The sequence below is a fragment of the Lissotriton vulgaris genome, chromosome 11, assembly GCF_964263255.1.
Source record: "Lissotriton vulgaris chromosome 11, aLisVul1.2, whole genome shotgun sequence".
In the NCBI taxonomy this organism is placed as follows: domain Eukaryota; kingdom Metazoa; phylum Chordata; class Amphibia; order Caudata; family Salamandridae; genus Lissotriton; species Lissotriton vulgaris.
Genome location: NC_141699.1, coordinates 262,168,068 through 262,193,524, shown reverse-complemented (window position 1 = coordinate 262,193,524; position 25,457 = coordinate 262,168,068). Strand labels below are relative to the sequence as shown.

Here is a 25,457-nt window from a genome sequence, read left to right as displayed (position 1 = left end):
TACGCCGGGATCAACAAGAACCTCGCCTGCAAACTCCAGAACGCTGCCGTCAGACTAGTCCTCAACCTACAACGCCACTGCCACATCAGCCTACACCTACATACACTACACTGGCTCCCAGCTGAGAAGAGAATCACCTTCAAGCTTCTCACCCATGCTCACAGGCCCCTCACTACACCGGACCCGCCTACATGAACCACTGCCTCACGTTCCACACACCTCAACGATCCCTCTACTCGGCCCAGCTATCCCTTGCAACAGTACCTCGCATCAAGAATATCAGAGGAGGAGGACCCTCCTTCGCTCCTTCTCCCTCCTCACTGCCAATGCATGAAACGCCCTCCCTCTCCACCTCAGACAGACGCTGTCACCCCCAAAGTTCTTGAGGGACCTCAAGACCTGGCTCTTCGACGGAGCTCCGTGAAAGATGTGCACGCCCTTCCCCCCTCAGCACCTTGAGACCCTTTCGGGCAAGTTGTTGCGCTTCATAAACCCTTAATTGATTGATTAATTGGAACTGTACCAAGAAGGTAAAATAGTCTCTTGGTGTTAATTCTTTGAAAAAAACAAAACACTAAATAAAAACTAGCCTCAATCTGTCTTGATGAGGGATAGGTGTATACAGCAATTTGTTATCCAGTGCAGATAATATAACTTGAATATCTTGTGGTTGCCGACAAAATATCAATAGGATGGAGTAGTAACAATCCCTTTACAGTGACTATGAACTATGAGATAAACAAAAAAATCTGGCTGTTTAAGGACAAAGCCTGAATGTATCACTACTGGATGAAAAGGAGGATCCACCGGATTTTTGTGACTCGGCAAGAATAACCTTAAGTAAATGGAGACAAGAAAGTCAGATGACTAATGATTATGAATGCAATATTAGTGTGCAACAAGAGGCACATTTCGTTGAATGATCTGCGCAGTTAAAAAACTGACGAAGAACCCAGGCCAAAGATTTCAAATCTTGTGTGCATCCAAAAAGAGAGAAGTAAGTTTAATACACCGTAGGAAGCTGGCTCTTTAGAGGATATATCAAATGAGATATTGTGTAAAGAGTCCAGGGGTTACCTTATGATTGGACAAGGGGCCTTGCTAAGGTAGGGGTTAATGTGGTCGAGCTGCATTAGGCTGATCACAGTGGAGTGAAAGACATATGAAAATACACACACTGGTCTATAAATGAGACACACAACTCAAGGAGGAGATCCTAGCCAATGTATAAAAATAGCAAGTCTCTTTAATATGTTTAGGGATCAGAAGCAAATCGTTCAGCCAAGTACATTTTTAAATACGCATTCTATTCAGTTCAAAGTGTTGACACTTCGCGCAATTTTTAGAAGCTGCAATGTTAGCCTATGGATGAAAAGTCAATGCAGCATTCTAGTACAGTACAGCGACTTACGGGACCAATCTCAAGCAGTGTTGGGTGCCCAATGTTACTCTAGGGGGATCAGTCTACACGTAAAGGGTCTGCAGGCTCGGAATGGGAGGCAAGTCGTGCTGAATCAACCGGGAGGGGAGGGACTAAGGCTTCACGATGATCAGGGACATCGGAACACCTTTTGTCCTCTTCTCCACGACCCAGGGGGACTTCTTGCAGAGGCTGCAGGTGATGTCAGAAAGTTCACTGTGGGAGAAATCACTGTGTATTTGGCCTATGGAGAGATGAGGGAATACAATGACACCACTAGCCCACTTCAACTCTGGTTTGGAGCGATTGGTGTCTTCAGACCTCCGGTTTCTGCGGTCACGAAGTCCTCACAGGAGTCTTTGGTTGCCTGCAGGGAAGCAAGTATGCTACTTCTCGGGGAGGTCTTGGTTCCTGGGTGAAGTGCTAGCAGGTCTCCTGGGCAGCAACTGGGTGGCAAGGCGACTTGATGCAATTGTCAGAGTAAGCAGGCAGGCAGGTAAGGTTGGCGACAGGTCAGCTGCTGGGTCTTCAGTTCTTGCAGGATGCAACTCTTCACATCCTTCTTAATCTTTTAGGTTGGCAGGATCTGATTTCCTGGTGCCATAGACTCCCCGAAACACAGAATTTAGGGGCGCTAGGGGACTGTTGGTTAGTAGACAATGGGTTATTTACCCCTTGGGTCACTATGCCCCCTATATGACCATTTGCTGTGGGAAGTGGGCATAACCCAGTCCAAGGGTTCCCAAGTGTGCTAATACAAAGATAGCCACTTCTGAAAAGTCGTACCAACATCAGGTTAGGCCACCTTAGGGGTGGTACTAGCCTGGGAGTGGGCAACGCCAACCTAACTAGCTAATTCCCCACCTGTCCTGGTTCCAAAAGGCTCTGGACAAAGGGTGCCAGTCTCCTCTCCTGTGAGGAATGCCAGATTCGCATTTCAAAGGCGGAAGCTTCTTTAAAGCTCACCGCCCAAGGAGTAGGTCAATCTGATCAGTAGGTCAATCTGAGGAAGGGGGTGTGAACACCCTCTTCCCATTTAGGCGTTATTACCTCTTGAGAGCAAAGGCCTTCACCCTGGGATGTCAGAAATCTGTTTAAGGTGTCTGGCTTGTAGGCACCAGTCAGCCAATACACCAGAGGCTACTAGGTTTTCAGGGGGCACCTCTAAGGTGCCCTCTGGGTGCATGTATTAATAAATTAAACATTGAAATCAGTGTGGGTTTATTAATACGAGATGTTTGATACCAAACATCCATTTCTTCAGTTAAGCCATTATGTAGCTGTGGAACTTGCTTTCACCACTGTTCAACGCACATCTAAAATGGCTTCCCTGTTCACTTGCACAGGCAGTAAGGGAACTGACCAGTACAGGGGCATAACTGCTCATGCAGGTATGCTCTCACATGTAGTATTACACACAGAGGTGTGTGTCATTTTGTGTTTTCACTTCTGTCTGCAACAAAACATGCAGCCTGCAGCGGCAGTCTTGTTTGTGTTTGACGAGGGGTCCCTTAGGGTGGCACAGTTCATGCTGCAGCCCTTGGGGGACCCTCTTTAGTACCCGGGTACCATTTTCTAGGGACTTACAGAGGGTGCTAAAGGTATTTCCAGTTGGGGAAACAATTGTACAGTGTTGGGCAAGAGATCTAACACGGAGAACCTGGTTAGCAGGAACCCGGTGCACTTTGTCAAAATTACATCATTTACCAGGCAAAAAGTGGGGGTTGACCAGGTCAACAAGCATTGCTAAAGCAATGGCTATAGCGAGACCTAAAAAGGGGCACTTTCCTTCAAACACACATGTAATATTAGTGTGAAAAAAAGGGCCTCCCTGTTCTAATGAGTTACAAAACTGATAGAGGACATGTATAAGTGATATATAGAACAGACAGGGGTTCATTTCCCATATATGCTTGTCTGGTCCCTACAACTGGATGACTTCAGTGTATTGAAAGGAAGAAACAAATGCTCTAGCAATCAAAAGTGTGCCCTCTGTCTTAAGAATACTAACTATGTAGGAGCCAGGGTAGAGAATTATATTTGATCAGCATTCATTACTGAATTAAATTACCCTCCTGGGAACTTTTGTTGTTTTCAGATCTACTCCCAGTTTCCTAAAACTATACAAGAGCAACAGGCTGCTTAAGCAACATACGTAGAAATCTATTTTTAGGGTAGAGTCTGCGAAAACATGCATCTCGCTTGCGAGACACTATTGTTTACAATAAGAGATTGGGGTCCTCTCATTGCTTACCATCTGTGGGCTTCTGCGTCCCTCTTCTTTGAGGCATCTCCAATTGGCTTGTCCAGCCGAAAAAAAACAATCAAAGGAGGGAGAGGGGTGAGGCAGAAACATATGAAGAGTTCACTCAGCTTCCACAGATGCAACGTATCTAAATCAAAGGGGAGTGAACTAGGTGATTTTCTGGTATCAAGGTAGAACAGTTGTCGACCCGAACGCCTCAACCAATAGTTACCACTGGTGGTGTAAGTGATCACCACTATGGTGTTGAATCTGGCTGAATTTTCATTGGGTTTAATATCTAGGTGCTCACTTCCCTGGGTGAGTACTGCCTCCTACCGATTGAAAGTTTCAGTGGGATCCTGTGCAGTGATTTTTAAAATAAACTCCTACATCTAAAAATGTATGTTTAATATAGGTGAAGTATATAAGGGGTAAGATTAAAAGGTGAGGTGGTGATGTTGTTCAGAAGTGTAATTTACCCTAAGCATCACACAAATACAGTCAAAATGTTTCGGCCTCTGCTGCCCACAAGGGTCCAGGCCTTCATCAGAACTGACTTCCAAGATCTACTGATCCCTTATTAACACTAGGTCAACCCATACGTTTTTACTTGCAGGTCGTCATTCCAATAACGTTTTGGAAGCTGTACTGGCTTCCACTGAGCTTATAATTCATTAGGGAACAAAAAGGTTCATGATTCAAGACCAGCAGGTATGTCATATTACATTTTTGCTTATTTGGACACATTTAGCAAATGCAATGTACACTGAATACCTTCTAGCGTCAGACTGCATTGTATTGAGTACTCGAATGTAACAATATATTTTAGGATCATACGGTATTTTGCACGGTACTTGCAAATGTATGGAATTACCGTATTACCGTATCATTTTCTTCAATCCGCCTCATAGGTTACAGGTGAGGCGAGGGCATTGTGACAATCTAGTAGAAGATTAACAAAATAACAGGCACCACAATCTGGACAATTTATACTAATATAATAAAGAGAGCCCAAACCTTTGAGGCGGGTAATCTCAGGAACCACAGCACCAATCACAACACCCAATACAGCGTTGGAAAGGGCAGTTGCAGCAGAAGGACATAGGCTATGTAGGCGCCCACCATATACATTTAAAAAGTAAAAGAACCTTGCCAGCAAAGAAGTCCCTTGTGGGCGTGTCTGCGTTGTGCTGTGGGCGTGTGCTGGGGGCGGTACGTGTGGTACTTTCCGCCCTTCATGCCACGTCTCATATCGTGTGCTGGGGCGTGTGCGGGGCGCGGGATTACAGAAAAAAAAGCGAGCTTGTACCAAATATTTCATTGTTTTTTCGTCCAAGGTTCTGTACATTCCAGCTCCGGGTGTCCAACTTGCCCCCTTTAAATACCCATGCACCCCATAATCATAACCCACCCTTACTCCCTAAAATACCCCAACACCCTTAAACACTAACCCATCGTAACCCTATAAATATACCCTGTACCTCAAAACCCAAACCTATCCCTAAACCCTAATAATACCCCTGTACCCCAAAACCCAAACCTAGGCCTGAACCATATAAATACCCCTGTACCTCAATACCCAAACCTACCCCTGAACGCTAAAAATACCCCTGTACCCCAAAACCCAAACCTAGCCCTGAACCCTAAAAATACCCCTGTACCCCAAAACCCAAACCTACCCCTGAACGCTAAAATACCCCTCTACCCCAAGACCCAAACCTAGCCCACAACCCTTAAAACACCCCTGTACCCCAAAACCCAAACCTACCCCTGAACCCTAAAAATACCCCTGTATCCCAAAACCCAAACCTAGCCCTGAACCGTAAAAATAACCCTGTAACCCAAGACCCAAACCTAGCCCTGAACCCTAAAATACCCCTGTACCCCAAAACCCAAACCTAGCCCTGAACCCTAAAAATACCCCTGTACCCCAAATCTAGCCCTGAACCCTCAAAATACCTGTGTACCCCAAAACCCAAACCTAGCCCTGAACCCTAAAAATACCCCTGTACCCCATAACCCAAAACTATATCTGAACCCTTAAAAGACCCAAACACCCCAAAACATATACCTCAGTACCCCAAAACATATACCCCTATACCCATACTTACCTTATCCAAACATTTTACCATTCATGCATTTACAACGAATTTCGTTGTAAATGTGTGCGTGGTAAAATAATATAAAATGTAATGCCATGCGTTATAATGGCATTGCGGAGTCATGGTACTTCCGTTATGAAAGTATGAGTAGTGATGGTATGCGGAAAGAAATTTGCGGAATAATGGGTGTTTACCCTCCCCCGAAAGTACATTGGTGGCACGGCGGCCCACATCTCCAGCAACATGCTCATATTTTTTCACCACCGATTTGAAAAATGCACAGGTCTCTCATTGATGGCCAGCACCGACATACACTTTTAGACACACCTCCCGCCACAAGTTCTAGAATTGCGAACTTTAGAGCTGGGGAGCTAGGTTCGAATCTCGGCATCAGCTCAACATCCTGTGATTCCAGGCAAATCGCTTTGTCTCCCCGTACCTACCACAAATTAATGTGTTCTTCTGTAATGTAAATTGTGCTCATGCCATGTTGTCGAGTTCACGCTATATAATATTGCAAGGAAAAATAAAGTAGGGAAACTCAAGTTCACACACTACTGAACGCGCACTCTTAAGAGAATCAGCAGTGCACTGTGAATCAGAGCGTTTCACAGTCCTGTCACAGATAAGAAATGCTATCAAAACGAAATCCTACAAAACAATATAATACTGGCCGGCAGCAATTCATACCCGGACAACATCGGGACGGGCTGCTAGTGTTACAATAAAGCACAGCTTGCAAGTTAAAGAGTGACAGGTTATGATGTTCACATGAATGAGTAGGCATTATCTTCTGCATGGAAATTAAGTTACTGTCGTGATTTTCTGTAGAATTAGTCATCGGGCTTTTGGTGCTTTATAAATTGGTATTTTTCTTATACAGCCACTTCAAGTGCAGTTACGCTCTTGGTATGCCATTATCATTGTATAATTCCACAGTGTTTTTCAATAATGATGCACCAAGTGCAGTCAGTATTTTTTCTGTGAAAATGTGTTACCTTTGGATCATCTGCTCAAAGAAGATTAGTACCCTCTGCATTTCATCATAAGTTAAATTTGTGACATGCTCAATTAAAAAATCCTCAAAGTTCCGGTTCCATTATTTAAGGAATGGTAAGAGTCTGCTAAGATCAGAATCCTTTAGTTTCATGAATTGGGATAACGCTTAAAACGTTTGAAACAACTGGTGGGCCTTATTGTAATGGAGGTGCCACTTTAAGCAGCGTGCTACTGCTGGGCATAGCTTTCCTACCTTAAAGGAGATGCTGGGCAGAGTCCCTTATAGTTCTTGGTTAATAGAGCAGAGCTGGGTTCTCCATTCCTAACTTGAACACGCACTGGGACTGATTCCCTTTCAGTTGGTTATTTCTCATGGTTAATAGAGAGGTGCTGCTCATGATGTTCCTAGCTCAAACAGCGTGCTGGACGGAGTCCCTTTCAGTTGGTTACCGCTCTTGGCTAACAGAGCGGTGACCTAAGTGTGACTAATGATGGTTTTAAAATGCCTCTTGTAGCATTTGGACTTACACGCAGCAGTTTTAAACCCATAGCAATAACATGGGCAGCTCGCGCCATTTTGGTGTTTATAAAATATTTTAGTGAGACTCCTTGTGGAAGTAGTTTCATATAGGGAGGGATCACATTACATGTTTAGCATTTGTTAAGGGGACTGTCTTCTGCTAATTTCACTTACTTGTCAATAGCAAGCCCTCGGTATCCCAACTTAAATCATCATTATCCGACCTAAAAGGAGGACGTGGTCATTCTAAAACACGGTTTATAAACCCTGGGTAAATGATTCTAAGTGAAAACAGGTGTATCAAGAGAAACCTCAAAACATTTCTCAAATGTTCAGTGTGTGATTAAATGGCTCAAATGGGATACAAAAGTAATCATCTAAGCAGAAATAGACATAGAAGTGACTGTGCCCATACATTTTTCTAAAGTGATGACAAAGAGTGTAAAATAATGACAGTTCAAGTTATAGCTCAAAGGACTGATAAAGTGGTCGAAATGCATGTTTAATGAGCTACAATTTACTAATAACACTCAGTTATACTAAGTTTGTGGACTCCTAGGGGATAAAGTGATATATATCTTGGGGTAGTGTGCCTCATCGTGATGAGATGTACCCATACTTTAGTCCGGTGGGACGTAGGGGTTCAGTATAGGGAGTGGTAGAGTAGTCTCTTGTGCTATTTTAATCATTTGTCAGGGATGATATTTGCAGTGGACTGCAATGGATTGTTTTTTTCTTTATTCGTACAGTATAGTTGCAGAAGTCTTCTGGGTTATTTGCTGAATGCAAGCCAAGGGATGTCGTTGTTTAGACCTCTTTCAAAGGTCAAGGCGACATACCAATCGTTGCTCTTTTTGGAAGAGTGTTCTCTATGTTTGCATCATTCTTGTCAAGTGTCTCCAGGACAATCTATTCCACATTATTTTCTGTGTGCTTTTCCATCCGATAATGGTTACTCATCTGTTTAGTTATCTTGCCGCATCTGATGTTATGCCAGTGTTCCCCTAGCTGCACTTCCAGCATGTCATGCCTAAATACTAGAGTTGACACGTGATCATGCAGACCATGTGGGTGGTTTTGCAATTGCTGTGTTTCATTGTCCATTTCAAATTATTATCCAGGTCTATGGTTGTGGTCCTCTTCGTGAGATGGCACACCAAACATTGGCCATTCTAGTGCACCAGCGGCGATGATGCTCCAATGCTTGTGGCTAGCTTTCTTCACCTTACTGGATGTTCAGCAGTAAATGGTGGAAAAGGTCACGTTGTCTTCGCTCTTGGATCGGTTTGTTTGATTCCTTGCACATTTGCTGCATTTCTTTATGATTTGAATTGGGCATTTCCTTTCTTTCAACTTCTCCATCATATCATGGGCTTGTGCTTTGTAATCCCTAAGGTTGCTGCAATTGCGACAAATTCTGAATAGCTGGCTCTAAGGAAGGTTCTCCCTAAGGGGACATAGATGAAAGGTATCAAATGCTAATAAGCTGTTCTTCTATGTCGCTTTGTAGTACGTTGTTGTCCTTAGTTTCATACCCTCCGAGAAGATGTTTATCCAAGAAGGCTAACTCGGTACATATTTGGAGCATGTAAATTTTAAGAAGTTATCTCTGATATTAAGCCAGGTCATGAATTCCTGAACAGATTCTTAATTTCCTTGCCGCACTAGCACGCCGTTAATGTATCTTCTCCAGAATCATATCTCTTACCTATAGGGATTGGCATCATAGAGTATGTGTATTCTCTCGAAATCGCTTACGTACAGCCTGGACGGGCTCAGGGCGAATGTACTACCCATTGAGGTCCTGTGTTTTCGAAGTCTACAACACTCTAGGACAAAGTGTCTGGGGGTGTTATAATTCTAATCTTCCCTGAATAGTATATTCTCCAAAGTGGCTTCCTGTGGTTGACTGGTGTATAAACATTCGATATCTAGCCCCACTGAGAAATGGAGGGTGGGGTCAAAATACAAGTTTTGAAGTAGATTGAGATGATCTCTCATATCCTTCAGGTAGGTATACATGAATTGTGCAATCAGTGGAGAAAAAGGTCCACAAACTGTGACGATGGTTCTAGAATAGAGCCAATGCCACACGACTGGACATCCGGGATGAGGTGGTACATTTTTGTGAATCTTCGGAAGGTAGTAAAAATATGAGGTCTTTGGATCTGTTATGAAGAGGTATTCAGCCTCTTTTTTTAGAGATCCAACCACTCGCTTCCTCCACCAGGTTTTCCATGCAGCCTTGAAGGGTGGTTAGTAATATCGTGCGTCAGAACGCATCTTTAAGCACTAGGTACGGTAGTCACTCGTCTTTAGAAAAGTCACTTCCGATGCTGTTGCGGAGCACAGACTAAGCAAACTGATTCAACTTAATCAGAGCCTGTCTGCTGCTCCCAATGGGATTGTACTACTATTTCTTCTCCCTCCCACTTCTGCTGCTCTCTCTATAGCACTTAATGCCCCCTTATTTTTCTTGTTATTCCATGCACCGATGTTGATAGAGAAGAGAGCAACACCTGGAACGTGTATTGCTTGTGACAGCGCAACATAAAGGGGACGGTGTGTCTTTTATTCACAATGATACGCAGAAATTCTGAGCTTAGCCAAACAAGCCCATAAATGCTTTCTACAAAGAGCTGTGCATTTTATAGTTTATTTCCAGGTGGCCAGGGCTTCTTGCTGATATAGAGTTTCCAATCTGAGCTTCCCTCAAGGACACATCCCAGTATACGGGATTACCAGGCTCCCCATGTCCTGCCGGTTGCGAGGGGAGAGTGCACACACCATCTCACTCAATTTCAAACTAACAGAGAAAGTTGGAAATATTTACTTCATTTACGCTAGCCGAGGATCTTCAGCTGAATAATCAAATAAGACAAGGAGAAGAAGGAGCAGGGCTTTCTGAAGAAGCAGAGCTGCCATAGCAGGCACTGCTGTTTACCTGCAACACAGTTTCATAGTTGCATTTGCACAGACACTGCTCCAAAAACAGAGCATAGCACTTCAACACCAATCAAGGTATTGCTTAGCCACCAGGACTGACACTTGCAACCCCACTGCAGTATAGTATCAGATTTGGAGCTACATGCAAGGCACTGCTCACACACAAGGACAGGGCTGCAGCTCACCTGCTGCACAATATCAGAACAGCACCAGACCAATAACTGATTAACCACTGGGGCAGGCAGCGGTACCCACTTCCAATGTCAGAGCCACCACAAAGCATCAGCAGGCCGGGTACTGCACGGACTCCCAGGATTTGCACTGGTACCCCAAGCGTTTTATCTGGGCTGGTGCTGTCAGACACTGAGTACCTGGTGTTTAATTTCAATAGTAGAGCACAAGCACTTCTCAGCAAATCTGCAATACTTTTTATGGGTGAGTTCCAGTATTTTTTTGTAGCAAGCAGGTACTTCAACATAACGAGTACCAGCACTTCAACATTTCCATTTCAAGAGCTGGGTGCCTGCTTGCGGGAGCGACTTTCGCCCACCTGTAGCACAGGACCTGAACACCAAGCCTGGTACTTGTCAGCCACATGCAAAGCCACAGGTTAAGGCACGGTTGCCCATCTCAGCACAGTATCAGACTTGCATCTAGAGTGGCACTGCTATGGACCCCTAACAGAACACAACAAATTAGCAGGACAGGGACACCACAATCACCAGGCTTAACCCTTCCCCCAACAGCACAACATCAGCAGCAGCAGTAAATCATCAATTACACAATGCCCGGGACTGTTCCCTGCAGCACAGTATCAGATCAGCACCAAGAGGCCAGGTAGTCCACATCGCCGGTAATGGCACTGCTGCCCACAGTAGCAGAGCAGCAGTATTGCACAGGCCCTGGCATTTGGCCCACCTCCAACAAAATAACAGAACAGCTAATGACAAGGTACCATGCCTCTACCTTGGAGCATAGTACCAGAACAGCATGCAAGGTACTGTTTATCTGCAGGCACAGGCACAGTCACTCACCTGCAGCACAGTGCCAGAAAGGCATGGGGACAGAACTGTCCAATCACTGGGGCAGTGACAATCCCTCCCACCTCCCTTGTCCGTATTGCCTCGCTGATTCACCTTCCCTGTTAGTTACCTTTCTGCTAAAGCAAAAAACAAAAATAAACGCTACAACATAGTTAGCACTGGTTGTGTCACCAAGCTTTTTTCCCCCACTTGCTGTTTGTGTTGCCCCCACACGCCCTCCCTTTCTGTGTTGCCTCCTGTCCCGCCAGTAATAAAAAAAAAAAAAAGTGCTATGACGCAGCTAGCACTGGTCAGGTCAACGCACTTTGCTTTACTTCCTTCAGCCATGCTGCACAGAAACCGTGCTGCTGAGCAACACTGTCAAATGAAAATAGCTCACTTGTAGGTGAGACCTATTGGCTTGGCCAATGTTTATTAGTCGATGTTGTAGATGCTGTGAATATAGGAAGTAGCCTTTTTTGACATGGTCACCCCCACTTTTTACCTGGTAACTGATGCGATTTCGACTGGAAGTCCAGAGCTCTTGTCCAAAACGGTACAATGGTCCCCCCCAATTGGCAAAACTTTTAGCACCCTTTAAGTCTCTAGTAAATTGTGCCCATGGTACCTGGGGCCCAAGGTACTAATGAAGGTCCCCAAGGGCAGCAGCACGAAATATGCCACTCTAAGGGACCTCTCAACAAGCACATGTAAGGCTGTCTTTGAAGGCTGTGTGTCTTGGTGCAGACAAATGTGAAAACACAACATGCCGCGTCCCCAAAACATTGCATGTAATATTTGTAAGTCACCCCTAAAGCAGGTCTGAGAGCCCTAAGGCAGGGTGTTGGCCACTGGTGAAAAAGAGTTCCCCAGCTACATGATGGCTTAACTGAAGATACAAGATGTTTGGTATCAACCATCTCGTATTGATAACCCCACACTGATCCAAGTGATGGATATACCAATACATGCAACCAGAGGGCACCTTAGAGGTGCCCCCTGAAAACCTACCAGCCTCTGTTGTGTTCCCTGACTGGTTTCTACCAGCCTGCCACCCGAGACACAGTGCGGACATCTTGGGGTGAGAGCCTTTGCTCTCAGGAGGCCCACAACAAAAGCCTGTCTAGGAAGAAGCTGTATACTCCCTCCCATAGGATGACCTGCTGATTAGCCTTCCTAGGGCAGAAAGCTTCAAAGAGCTGCTGCCTTTTAAACCCAAATCTGGCTCCCCTCGCAGGAGAGGATGCTACCCCCCCTTTGTCCAAGACACCATTGGCATCTGGAAAGCTAGTTAGTCAGGTAGGTGTGCTACCTCAAGGCTAGTACTACCCCTAAGGTGGGCTACACCGAGATGGACATGATTTTTTTTAGTAGTAGCCATCTTTGTGATGGCATACTTAGGATTTCTGGGACATGGTTATGTCCACTTCCCACAGGAAGGGGTCATATGGGGGGCGTAGAGATCACAAGGGTCAGTAGCCCCATTGGCTACTACCCTAAACTCCCCCAAACCCCCTAAATTCAGTATTTAGGGCGAGTCCCTGTCACCAGAGAATCAGATCTTGATGACCCAAGAAGAGAGAGAGGACATTGAAGAGCCGCAAAAGTGGAGGAGAGAAGAAGCACCAGCAGACCTAGTACCAGCCCCACCGGCCTATCCACATCCCTCGTCAAAAACTGCACCAAAGTCGACTCATCCTGCAGCTGTTGACTCCAGAACTTTGGGAGGACTGCCTGCCTTCCTTCCTTCGATAAAGAACGAAGAACTTCTGTGGGATAGCGGAACTGTTCTCGCAGAAACTCCAAAATAAAGGAATCTGCGCTTTCCGGAACCGCCAAAACCCAACAACTGAAGCTACTACTGCATCCGTCGCTCCAAGCCAGAGTCAAATTAGGACAACTGTGTCATCAGGGTTCCCCCCCCCATTCCTCCAAAGCCCAAGTCTATTGTGGTTTCATGCCTCCTGGACCCTCCAACATCGCCTGCAGCCTCTGCACGCAGGCTCCCCCTACTGAGACTGCTCCAGTAAGGAAAAACCTGAAACCTAAGGACACCTCTGCACCAATCGCCCCCGGGCTGTGGAGAAGTGGACTAAAGGTGTACCTACGTTCCCAAGCATCGTGAGGCCTGAGCCCCCCCGTTGGTTCAGTTCAACTGGCCTCCTAGCCAGAGCCTGCAGCCTCTTTTCGCAGAGACAGATCTCCATAGAATAACATTGGGTTCTCAACGCTGTTTTGCATCCTGCACCCGGCCGCACCTATTGATGCTGGTGTTGTACTGTTAGTGCTGCCTTGGACCTTGCCCACCACTCACCTTAAATCCTGGAGATTGGTTCTTTAAGTCGCTGTACCGTACCTGTATGTAGAACTTGTTCTTCCTTCCATAGGATAACATTGCAGAACTCAAAAATTGCAGTGTCCACTTTTTTAACTAAAAAGAATTCATATTTAAAAACGCACTTACCTGAACGATTTTTCTCTGATGCCAAACATACAGAGATACTTGCTTTTTTTATGAATTGGTGTGGATCTCCTTCTTGAGTTGTGTGAATCATTTATTGATCATTGTGTGTATTTGCCGATGTCTTACAATCCACTCGGTTAAGCCCAAGGCTGCTCGGCTCCACTACCCCTAATAGAGCACCGTGGGGTTGCTAGAGCACCCGTGGACTCTTTAAATGGTATATCAGATTATTGATATATCACATAAAGAGCTAGCTCCCTACAGTGAAGTACTCATGAATGATTGGTAATACTTTTTACTGCCGGTCTGGTTATGCATATCGTTGGAGCTGCCATGCATTTTTACTGGTCTCATTCGGGCTAATATTATATTTCTATTTCCCAAACTGAGAAAGATAACAATTGTATCGTCAAATTCAAGTGCACATCATCAATGTTGTTATGATGAAGCGAAATGTCAAAAATCATAAGCTGGCATGCTATCTGCCATTTTAGCCCAATTATGCTTGCTCTGAGAGACATAGATGTGGACCAATCCCACCTCATTAAATCCATTATGAAAGTGACAATGGAGCGCAGGGCAAGTGGAAGAGACAAATAAGATACTTAAGTAACTTCAATGGGCTAAATCTTTAAGCACAGAATTCGTAATGCATATTTAGTGTTCGTCTTATGTAAAATTTGAATTTGATGGTTCTCGAATTACTACAACGTGTTTGTGAGGAGGGACTCACCGAGGTAGCCCCCTGGGCAGACTATACCCGTTGTCCACTGAAGGATCAAGTGTGTCGTACCGGCATCAGGAGTTCCGATCCTACTTCTGAAACTCCAGGTCGTCTTTCCGTATCTATGTAGAGAGTCGGCAGTCAAGACCCGGAAGGGGTTGGAATCAACCCAGGAAGTTCAGGTACTCCTCCAATGAAAGGCCGAGATCGTGACGAGAAAGGGGGGCAGATCTGGAGAGTGGAGTCGGACGAGAGGACGCCAGGAGGAGAAGCGGAGAACTCTCAGCGTGACCCGACCAGCGTGACGGAGCCCCGGAAAGAGGACGGCGTAGAAGAGGAACCGGACGAGTCGTGGTGTGAGGACTGGTGGAGTCCCCCGGAGGATGCTGGAGAGCGGCCGTGACTCTGGAGAGTTAGGGCAGGGCCGGTGAGTGGGGTGTTGCGGGAATCGGAAACGGGAAGGTAGTAACTGGAGGGCACGGGAAGGTGAAAAGCATAAAAAGGCAAGCCTTGCTTAAAGTTCTTAGCCGCAGTTAATATCCTGACTTACTTTGAACCAACACCTGCCATCGTTAGCGATTCCTATTTCATATGGTTTTTGATTGGGTTTGCATACTCGGTTACGCATCCAAATAGGATGTGTTGATCGATGTCCTTTTGTTTTCCACCACAGCAGTTCGATATTACCATTCCCTTTTTATTAAAAGCACTTGACTCAAGAACGACCCAGAAAACAAACACTGTCTGGTGTGGTGACAGTTTAAAGTCCTTAAGTCACGTAGAATTAGCATTCTGACGGCCCCTTTCTTTTTACCTCTTTTATGAGCCTTCGGGGTAATCCTGTGGTCTCCGATGAAGAGGAGCCTGGAACGACATCCCTAACAGCCCTACTTCAAGAGGAAGAAACGCCGGAAGAAACATACAGTGACTCACAGACCTTTGTCTCTCCTGAACCTAAACCAATTATCAATAAACAACCTGTTCGCACCTATCTTCAGCCTCCACGCCTGTTTAACCAACCTGCGCTCCCACAAGTGGTGTCAGAAGTGGGATCGAAAGGCGAAATGGAGGCCGCACTTGCCAAAATGGCGGAAAATCAAGAACACCTGGGGAAAGTGATAGAGCGGTTCCTGACCGTGGTAGAGGAGGACCGCGGAAAAATACAGCAAGTCCTAGCAGGACAAGGAGAAACCCAGGAGGCAGCCCTAGGTAAACTGACAGAGGCCTTAGGACAACAGAGGCCCCACCACCCTACCCTCAGTGGTGCTACAAAGATATGTAAGCGGAGAGGATCCAGATTTCTTCTTCAACAATTTCGAGAGAATGGCAACTGCAGCGTCATGGCCTATGGACAAATGGGGTCAATACTTAGGACCCCTCTTATCGGGCGATTTACAAGCTGCCTATCAAGCAGCAACAGTACAAGGAGGCATCACCTATGCAGATATAAAGAAATGCATCATGGAGCGGTTAGGGATCGATGATGAGTCCTATCAAAAGAAATTTCGTCAAATGAAAGAAGGACCCGAGCTTTGTATTTTAGATTGAAAGACATGGCAGATCGTTGGTTGAAACAGGCTGCCACTGACAAAGATAGCATCATGGCTAAAATATATTTGGAACAGTACTTATCCTCTCTTCATCCCCCTATACAAAAATGGGTACGCCAACAAGCTAATCTTAGTCTTTGTTAGAACCGGCTGTCTCTAGTTGGCAGAGGTATACACTTCTGACAAATAGGGACGCACCTTTTCTAGTCAGGGCAAGGGGATCACACCCTTTGATAACCCTTGCTCACCCCCTCGGTAGCTTGGCAGAGCAGATAGGCTTATCTCGGAGGCTGTGCGTTAAGCATTTATGACCACATACAGTAATAAGATGAATGCACTACAAATGGACACGACACCGTAGTATTATAAAAATAAGTATTTTTATATAAGGCTTAGCACAAGACCAAATAACGACAAAACTGTACACAATCGGAATAAATACGTTGGGAAGGAAAAAAAATAGTTCAAAGGTAGTTTCTTCTTTAGCACAAAGTCTTTAGTATCAAGCAAATCTTCTTCTTGGAAACACAGTTCTTAGCAACAGGGTAACTCACACGGGAGCTACACGACGTCGAGGCAAAGTTAATCCAAGGGTTCGGCGTCAACCGCGAGGAGCGCTACGTTGAGCCTGGAGTCACACGGACCCCCAACAACACAGTACCTTTGGAAAATGAAGCACACGATGATCAGCGGCGTCGAGCAATCCGGCGTCGCGTCTTCGGTGTCGATCAGGCCTCAGCAGGCGTCGTTGATGATGCGGTTGCAAAGTGTGAGCAGCGCTCACGGCGTCGAGAGGGCACGAGGGCGATGCGATCAGCAGCGGTGCAGACACGAGGTCCCTTGGAGCTGGAGCCGTACTCCCACTCACTGGCGTTGCTGCTGGCGTCGTTCGGGCCCGGCGGCCGGTCGTCGAGGAAGCGGGACACTGGGGCCGTTACCCACTACGTCGAGCTGGATTCGGCGACGTCCGTCGGCGTCGAGATTGCTGGCTCTTTCAGAGGTGCTGGATTCACCGGTTCCAGCAAATAGCACTTTAAGCAGATGAAGTCCTTTAGCCCTGTGACTTCAGCAGGAGACTGGCACTCTTCCAGTCCTTGGAGATTTTCTTAGCAAGCGTGAGAGTACACACACAGTTCCTCTCTCCTGGTTTCCTTGGCAAAAATAAAGAAGCACTGCAGGATTCCCCCCAGCAAACAGCACACTGGCAGAAGGGGTAGGCAAGTCCTCAGATCAGCAGGCCTCGTGTCCTTGGTTACAGGGTTCCTTGTCAGAAGCGATCTAAATTCTTGGTTCAGGGGGCCTTCTCTTATACCCCTTTTCGGCTTTGATCCCTTTGTCCATGCAGGGGAATTTCCCAACATCCTGGGTCTGTTGTGGGTGGAGCCAGGCAGAAGCACCTGGCCTATTCACTGAGCAGGGCTGGGTCCTCAGACGCCCAGCAGGAGGTGGAGCCAGCATTGACACTGGCAGGAGCAGAGCTATCGGCCTCCTGGCAGGAGGTGGGGCTAGGATCGTCCATGGCAGGCACAGGGCCATCAGCCGCTTGGCAGGAGGTGGAGCCAGCATTGTATCAGGCAGGGCAGGCTATCAGCAACTACTCTCCCCCTACTCGCAACGTAAATGTCCCACTCATCCCACACTGACTCATCCAGACCTGTGGAGCCACCCAGCTCCTGTCACATACACGCAAGACCAGCAGAAACCAGAAATGGTTAGACAAGAAAATAGTCACTTTCTAAAAGTGCTATTTTCAAACCCAGAGTCCAAAAACCATCCACACCAACGGATGCGTAATTAAACCCCGAGTTCAGGGATACCAAACTCGACATTGCACCATGCTCCCCGAGCCAACTAGGATCATAGCATTAATAATCCCGGCGGCCCATTCTACCCAACGGAGAGCAGGCTACCTCGCAATAGTGAAGAACGAAGATGGCTGTAATTCACTATTAGGACATGCCAACTTGGTCAGGCGTGTCCTACCTCATACTTACAATGCAACCTGCCCGTGGGCCTACCATAGGGGTGACTAACATGAAGTCAAGGGAAGGTTTGAGGGGCTGGCAAGTAGGTATACTTGCGCAGCCTGCGTGACAGCACTAGGCTGCACGTGGGTCTCGCAATGACCGACCCGTAGACACTCTTTTACGAGGCCGCTCTTGTGGGTGGCACAACACGTGCTGCAAGCCCACGAGCGGCATTTGTATTTACAAGCCCCGGCACTCCTGGTGCACTAGACTAGGGACTGATAGTAAACCAAATAAGCCAAACATGGATACAATCGATACATCAATTTAACATCGGGAGCACTTGCGCTGAGGCACTGATCAGCAGTGGCATGGCGCCCAAAGCATATACCAGCAAAACATCGAAAAACAGTGGAGGCAAACAGAAAAAATGGAGGAGAGACTCAAGCCAATGATGTCAGGTCTAACAGTCTTGAGACGGCAGTGGAAATCGCTAGTGCTTATAGTAGGGACCAGGACTTGCAGAAAGGTTGAGAGGATTTTTCAGGGAAACCAGGTGGGCCCGTATTGCATCGTCGTCCTCGCCCACCCACACATAAGAAACCAGAACCTTTGACCATTGTACCCGGACCTCCAATGTTTCGAGCTCCAATGGGACCCCAGTGCTATCAATGTGGAGGTATGGGACACATTGCTCGGTTTTGCCCACAGAAAGAGAAAGAGGAGCCCATGGAGATCGGAGTAGTGCGTAATTATTATTGCTCCTCATCAGACAGAAAACAACCCCCGTATCATTGCACAGTTTCTGTAAATGGTCAACAAGTAACTGCCCTAGCTGATACCGGATGCTTGCATAGTGTGGTACGTCCCCAAGACTTGGGTCCTCACATTGGTCCTATTGATGGAGCGGTCACGATACGATGCGTACATGGGGACACCAAACCGTACCCGACAGCACAAGTAAGAATACAACATCCAAGAGATGAGGGAACCACCGTGACCGTTGGGTTAATACCTCAATTGCCCGAACAAGCAATCTTGGGAAACGATTACCCAAAGTTGGAACAGTTGTTGCATGATAAACCACCACAGGAGGATGAGTGGTGGTCTTCTGCCCCATTTGTCCAAGAGGAAGGCAAGGAGTGGCCAGTGGCTAAAATACGGAAAAGCAAACGAGAAAGAAGAGCGGAGAAAATTAAGAATCATGCTGTCTTACCAGTGATTCCAGACGAAAACCGATGGGAAAGGGAAAAAAGTTTTCATGCAGCCCAACAAGAAGACCCTGCACTTCAGGAAACCTGGAATCGAGCACTGGATGAGGAGGATCCTCATCACGTAGGTCCCTATTTCTTTAAGAAGAACGGCTTGTTATACAGAAAAGGAAGTCCGACACAAAAGGCCCAACTGTTGATTCCTGGTCCTTTTTAAGGAGAAGGTGTTATATCTGGCTCATAGTCACTTACTTGGGGGACATTTTGGAGCCGATACGACAGCAAAACAAATTCTAGAACTATTCTATTGGCCAAGGATAGACCAACAAGTGAAGCGATACTGTCGAGAGTGTCACATATTTCAGCGTAATAGCAGATACCACCCACCAAGAGCTCCCCTACAACCACTCCCGATCATAGGTGAACCTTTCAGTAGAATAGGTATGGATATAATAGGACCCTTGTTGCCCTCGCGTAGTGGATGTAGATATGTTCTTGTTATCGTGGATTATGCCACTCGCTTTCCAGAAGCCCTTCCACTACGTAGACCAGACACTACTAATATTGCCAAAGCCATGATTACGGTTTTCTCCAGAGTAGGATTTCCCAAAGAGGTCATAACCGACAAGGGGACACCTTTTGTGTCTCGACTAATGAAGCAGGTGTGTTCCCAGTTAGGAATTAAACAGATTCGCATCTCGGCTTATCATCCTCAGACGGATGGATTAGTCGAAAGATATAACACTACCATCAAAATCACCCTAAAGAAACTCCTGGCTTTGGAATCCAGGAAATGGGAAGACATTCTACCTTTGGCCTTGTTTGCTATTAGGTGTAAAGAGCAGAAAAGTACAGGATTCTCCCCCTTTGAATTGTTATATGGCCACAAACCACGCACCTTGTTAGAGATGGCTCAAGAAAGGTGGGAAACTGAGCCACACAATAACAAACCCATCACGGAGTATGTGTCCAACCTACGAACCCATTTGAGTCAGATAAGGGCGATTGTTAGAAACAACTTGGAAGAGGCCCAAACAGCACAGAAGAAACAATATGACAAAGGGGCTAAAGAAAGAACGTTCCAAATAGGAGATCCTGTGTTGCTGATGATGGCCTCCTCTGACCATAAACTATTAGGACAGTGGCAGGGACCATACATTATAATAGACAAGTCACTCCAGTGACATACCGCATTGAGTTGGACAACATCAGACATGTATCCCAGGTATATCATGTTAATCTATTGAAGAAATGGGAGGGTCCTGTCCCGACCACAGTAAACATGGCGCGGATAGTGGCCACCTCATTTGACCAATGTATAGATACTGATTTACCTGGTTCCTTACGAGAACATCTATCACAGGTTTTACAACCGTTACAGGGAACCTTTTCCACTTCACCAGGCAGGACCTCTTTTATTGAACATTCAATAAGAACGACCCCAAGGAAACGCGTGCGGTTAAGACCATATCCCATTCCCGAAGCACGTAGACAAACCATACGTGAAGAGATATAGAAAATGATACAGATGGATATCATTGAACCCTCCATGAGTGAATGGAACTCCCCGATTGTTCTAGTACCCAAACCCGATGGGTCGGTGCGTTTTTGTATCGACTTCAGAGAAGTCAATAAAATATCAGAGTTTGATACCTATCCCCTACCCCGGGTTGATGAGATGGTGGAAAGAATTGGACGAGCTAAATACATCAGTACGCTTGATCTTTGTAAGGGGTATTGGCAAATTCCCCTTCGCAAAGAAGACCGAGAAAAAACAGCGTTCTCTACACCCGATGGGTTATACCAGTTTAAGGTCCTACCCTTTGGGTTACATGGAGCCCCGGCTACTTTTCAGAGACCCATGAAGGTAATCTTACGACCACACGAGCAGTATGCTGGCGCTTACATTGATGATATTATCATCTATAGCGAGACTTGGGAACAACACTTGAGTCATCTCTCCAATGTGATCAAGGCACTGGGGAATTATGGTTTACGGATAAATCCTGCCAAAAGCCATTTCGCAGCCCAAACAGTCAGGTATTTGGGTTACTTGTTAGGAGAAGGAGTGATTAGGCCACAGGCCTCCAAACTCACAGTGATAACACAGATCCCTTTGCCACGATCCAAAAAAGACTTGAGCTTTCCTGGGATTACTGGGGTATTACCGAAGATTTATCCCTCAGTTTTCACAGAAGGCGGCCCGTCTAACCAACCTATTGCAAAAAAACTGTAAAACCGAAGAGATTCTCAAACATCCCCCCTTAGAGATGATACAGGCTTTTGAGTCCCTTAAAACGGCTCTAATGTCGGACTCAGTGTTAACCAGTCCAGACTATTCCCTCCCCTTTATCCTACAAACTGACGCCTCGGACCTGGGGATTGGGGCAGTCCTTCCGCAGGAAACGACACAAGGAGAAAAACCTATCTTGTATATTAGCCGCAAGCTGTTTCCGAGAGAACAAAATTATGCCACCATAGAGAAAGAAGCCCTGGCCATCAAGTGGGCTGTAGAATCCTTGAGATACTATCTAGAGGGTAGAGAATTCACCCTATATACTGATCACGCTCCTTTAGAGTGGTTGGCCAGAAATAAAGGTCATAATGAGAGGGTACTCAGGTGGTTTCTTTCCTTACAACCCTATCGATTCCACACCAAGCACAGAAAGGGAAGTGACCAAGGCAATGCAGATTTCTTCTCTCGATTTCCTCAAGAGTCGACCCCAAGTAGTAGGACAGCAAGGGAAAGGGGATGTGAGGAGGGACTCACCGAGGTAGCCCCCTGGGCAGACTATTCCATTGTCCACTGAAGGATCAAGTGTGTCGGACCGGCATCAGGAGTTCCGATCTTACTTCTGAAACTCCATGCCGTCTTTCCGTATCTATGCAGAGAGCCGGCAGTCAAGACCCGGAAGGGGTTGGAATCAACCCAGGAAGTTCAAGTACTCCTCCAATGAAAGGCCGAGATCGTGACGAGGAAGGGGGCAGATCTGGAGAGTGGAGTCGAACGAGAGGACGCCAGGAGGAGAAGCGGAGAACTCTCAGCGTGACCCGACCAGCGTGACAGAGCCCCGGAAAGAGGACAGCGTAGAAGAGGAACCGGACAAGTCGTGGTGTGAGGACTGGTGGAGTCCCCCGAAGGATGCTGGAGAGCGGCCGGGACTCTGGAGAGTTACGGCAGGGCCGGTGAGTGGGATGTTGCGGGAATCGGACACGGGAAGGTGAAGAGAATAAAACGGCAAGCCTTGCTTACAGTTCTTAGCCGCAGTTAATATCCTGACTTACTTTGTACCAACACCTGCCATCGTTAGCGATTCCTATTTCATATGGTTTCTGATTGGGATTGCATACTCGGTTACGCATCCAAATAGGATGTGATGATCGATGTCCTTTTGTTTTCCACCACAGCAGTTCGATATTACCATTCCCTTTTTATTAAAAGCACTTGACCCAAGAACGACCCAGAAAACAAACACTGTCAGGTGTGGTGATGGTTTAAAGTCCTTAAGTCACGTAGAATTAGCATTCTGACGGTCCCTTTCTTTTTTTCTCTTTTATGAGCCTCCGGGGTAATCCTGTGGTCTCCGATGAAGAGGAGCCTGGAACGACATCCCCAACAGCCCTACTTCAAGAGGAAGAAACGCCGGAAGAAACATACAGTGACTCACGGACCTTTGTCTCTCCTGAACCTAAACCAATTATCAATAAACAACCTGTTCGCACCTATCTTCAACCTCCACTCGTGTTTATCCAACCTGCGCGCCCACAGTGTTTATCAGAAGTGGGAGATGGGTTACGTTTATACCCTCATGCCTAACCACTGTCTTCCATTAAAGGGCTCCCTGTAACTAGGAATGAAGTGGGAAAAAATATATATAGTGGTTAGGAGGAGACAGCAAAGACAGACTAATAGTTACAAATAAGACACACAACAGATTCTATAATTAGGCAATCCATAAACCCCTTTCCAAACGGGACTGTCAGCTGGGAATTGGGAGTGGAAGCACATTACTAGTTTGTAAACTTTTTTTTACAAAATCCCCTCATCCGTAAACTGCTCACTAAACCCCATTAAACTTGTGAATTCACTCTGGCCAGTAATCCTACTTATCATATACTGGTGGTTACACCAATGTAACCTATCCATCAGGTACACACTTGTGCATTTGCACTTCCTAATTTAAATTTTCACACTGAATTATTGCGAACCTGCATTCTTAATTTGCCACAACTTCGACAAAATGCTAAATAAATGTACCTTTCCTTATCCTTGGATCATGGTAATTGATCAAACTATTATTGTATCATTTTTATGAAAAACCTTTAACATAATCTTTGATCATATCCACATTACAGAAAATGTTTAAATAACTTCTCCGGACGAATAGATGACCAGGCAGTGGCATAAGGTGTACTATATTCACTTATGAACAGGCAAAGATTGCCACCCCTGTTTGGAATGATCAAGAGCACTTCAAAATGTGGTCTCCTACCTTGGTATATTGCTCCACAAGCTTGGTAAAGTAATTGAAAAGACTGTGCTGTGGACGAAGGAAGTCAAATTGGAAATTTCTTTGTTCTTTCTGCATTAGTTGAGTCAGGAACTGACGTCCGTTGCGACCGACAAATTGTGCTGTTAGCTTCACCACATCCAGGTCAAAGGCAGAGATTGAGGGAGGATCTGCTACAAACTCAAATTCTGGAGGTGGCTCTTTGGGAACAATGGTCTCCTGAATAACTTGAGCCTGCACCTATAATAAGTGACATAGCAAAATTATTTGAAAACACACACACAGCAATGCTAAACCAAACCGTAACACCAGGGGCCAGCTTTAGAAGTGACACAAATCCACTAATATTAATGGGTACTCTTATACAGTATTCAAGGCTATTAAATGAAGAGAAAACTGAAATACACCCAAGATAATAAAGACCGGATGGGGGAAAAAAAAAACTGAAAATCTTTCATGGGCCTTCTGTTTGCATAACCACCTCAACCTCTGTACATAGTGAAGATGTGCATGTTCTGAAACAGTAGTAACAAGGGTAATTTAAACACCAAATCCTCTGTTACATCAGAAGTCAGTAATCTCCAAAGCTAAACTACACAACCTAGTGACATACACTTTTGCTTAATTTGCTGCAGGTATTGTATTGTATTGTAATTGCATTTATATAGCGCTTACTACCCCGGACGAGGCGTCGAAGCCCTTTTTCGGCGGGTAGCACGCTCCTCCGGGACTCTTAGAGGATTAGCGTTGAATTAGTATAGTGAAACATGCAAGAACATTTTAAGTGGTGGATAGGTTAGTCAGTCATTTGGAAAGTAAACATACATATTCAATTTCTTTTTGCTAAAAGAGGGCTTGGTACTGCACAAAACTAAATTTCCAGATGTACAAAATATACACAATTTACATGGCCCAAGACATTGCTGTATGAGGGATCAATGGTCTACCAAGAAAGGTGGCACAGAGGAAATATCATCTCATCCACACATGGGTTCAGCTACCTACAAAGTCTAATGCTTCGTAGAAGACAATTTAGTGATACAGCCTAATGGTCTATAATAGTGGCAACCATCTACAGAAGCAAATGTACGGATTTGTGCAACGTTCAAGGCTTTGTATGACAATCTATATAATCAAACGCTTTGCTATAAGAGGGGAAAAGCAATTTGTACGGCCCAATGCTCTGCTATACAAAGACAATAAACTTAGCCTAATTCTATATAATACGTGGTAAGGAAGAAAAAACCAGCTCTGTATTAGAACGAATTGGAGAGCCACACAGCCCGCCGCTACTATGGGAAGGGTTAACGATAAGCATATCCCAACAATAAAATACTTTGTGATTTTATATGGGTGACCCAACATGAAGAATCAGACCTAGTTTTCACTCAAACAATTGTGCAGCCCTGAAATCTACAGGATTCCCACAAGATGCAATTTGATGAAGTGGCATGTATCCTTCAAATGTAGACCTTACCTTCTGGGGTAGCTGCTGGGCTGACTGTTGTGCCTGCATAACCTTTGGAATGGCAGCGGAGGGCTCCTGCCCCTTGCCCTCCTTAAACTCATTAACTTTGTGCCGGTAGTAGGCATGGTACGGGTCATTTGGATTCAAGAAGTTGAATTTGGGATTATTTATTTCATTCTGACGGATTCGAGCTTCAAATTCTGGGCCGTTTCTGGAACAGAAAAATTGGGGTGGTCGGTATTAGAATATCAAAAAAGTAAAAACTGGAACATAGCACACATTGGTGGTCACGGAATGATGACTGCTTA

At 45.7% G+C, this 25,457-nt stretch overlaps 1 protein-coding gene across 1 annotated transcript in view; it reads right to left on the bottom strand.

Annotated features, from left to right (window-relative positions):
* Positions 1 to 25,457, bottom strand: part of SF3A1 (splicing factor 3a subunit 1) — a 213,310-nt gene that overhangs the window by 161,411 nt on the left and 26,442 nt on the right. Inside the window, exons 3-4 of the mRNA XM_086943206.1 lie at positions 25,159 to 25,360; positions 23,664 to 23,921 (exon numbers count right to left, since the gene is read on the bottom strand). Coding sequence (XP_086799332.1) covers positions 23,664 to 23,921; positions 25,159 to 25,360 — 460 coding nt within the window. The remainder of the gene's footprint in view (positions 1 to 23,663; positions 23,922 to 25,158; positions 25,361 to 25,457) is intronic.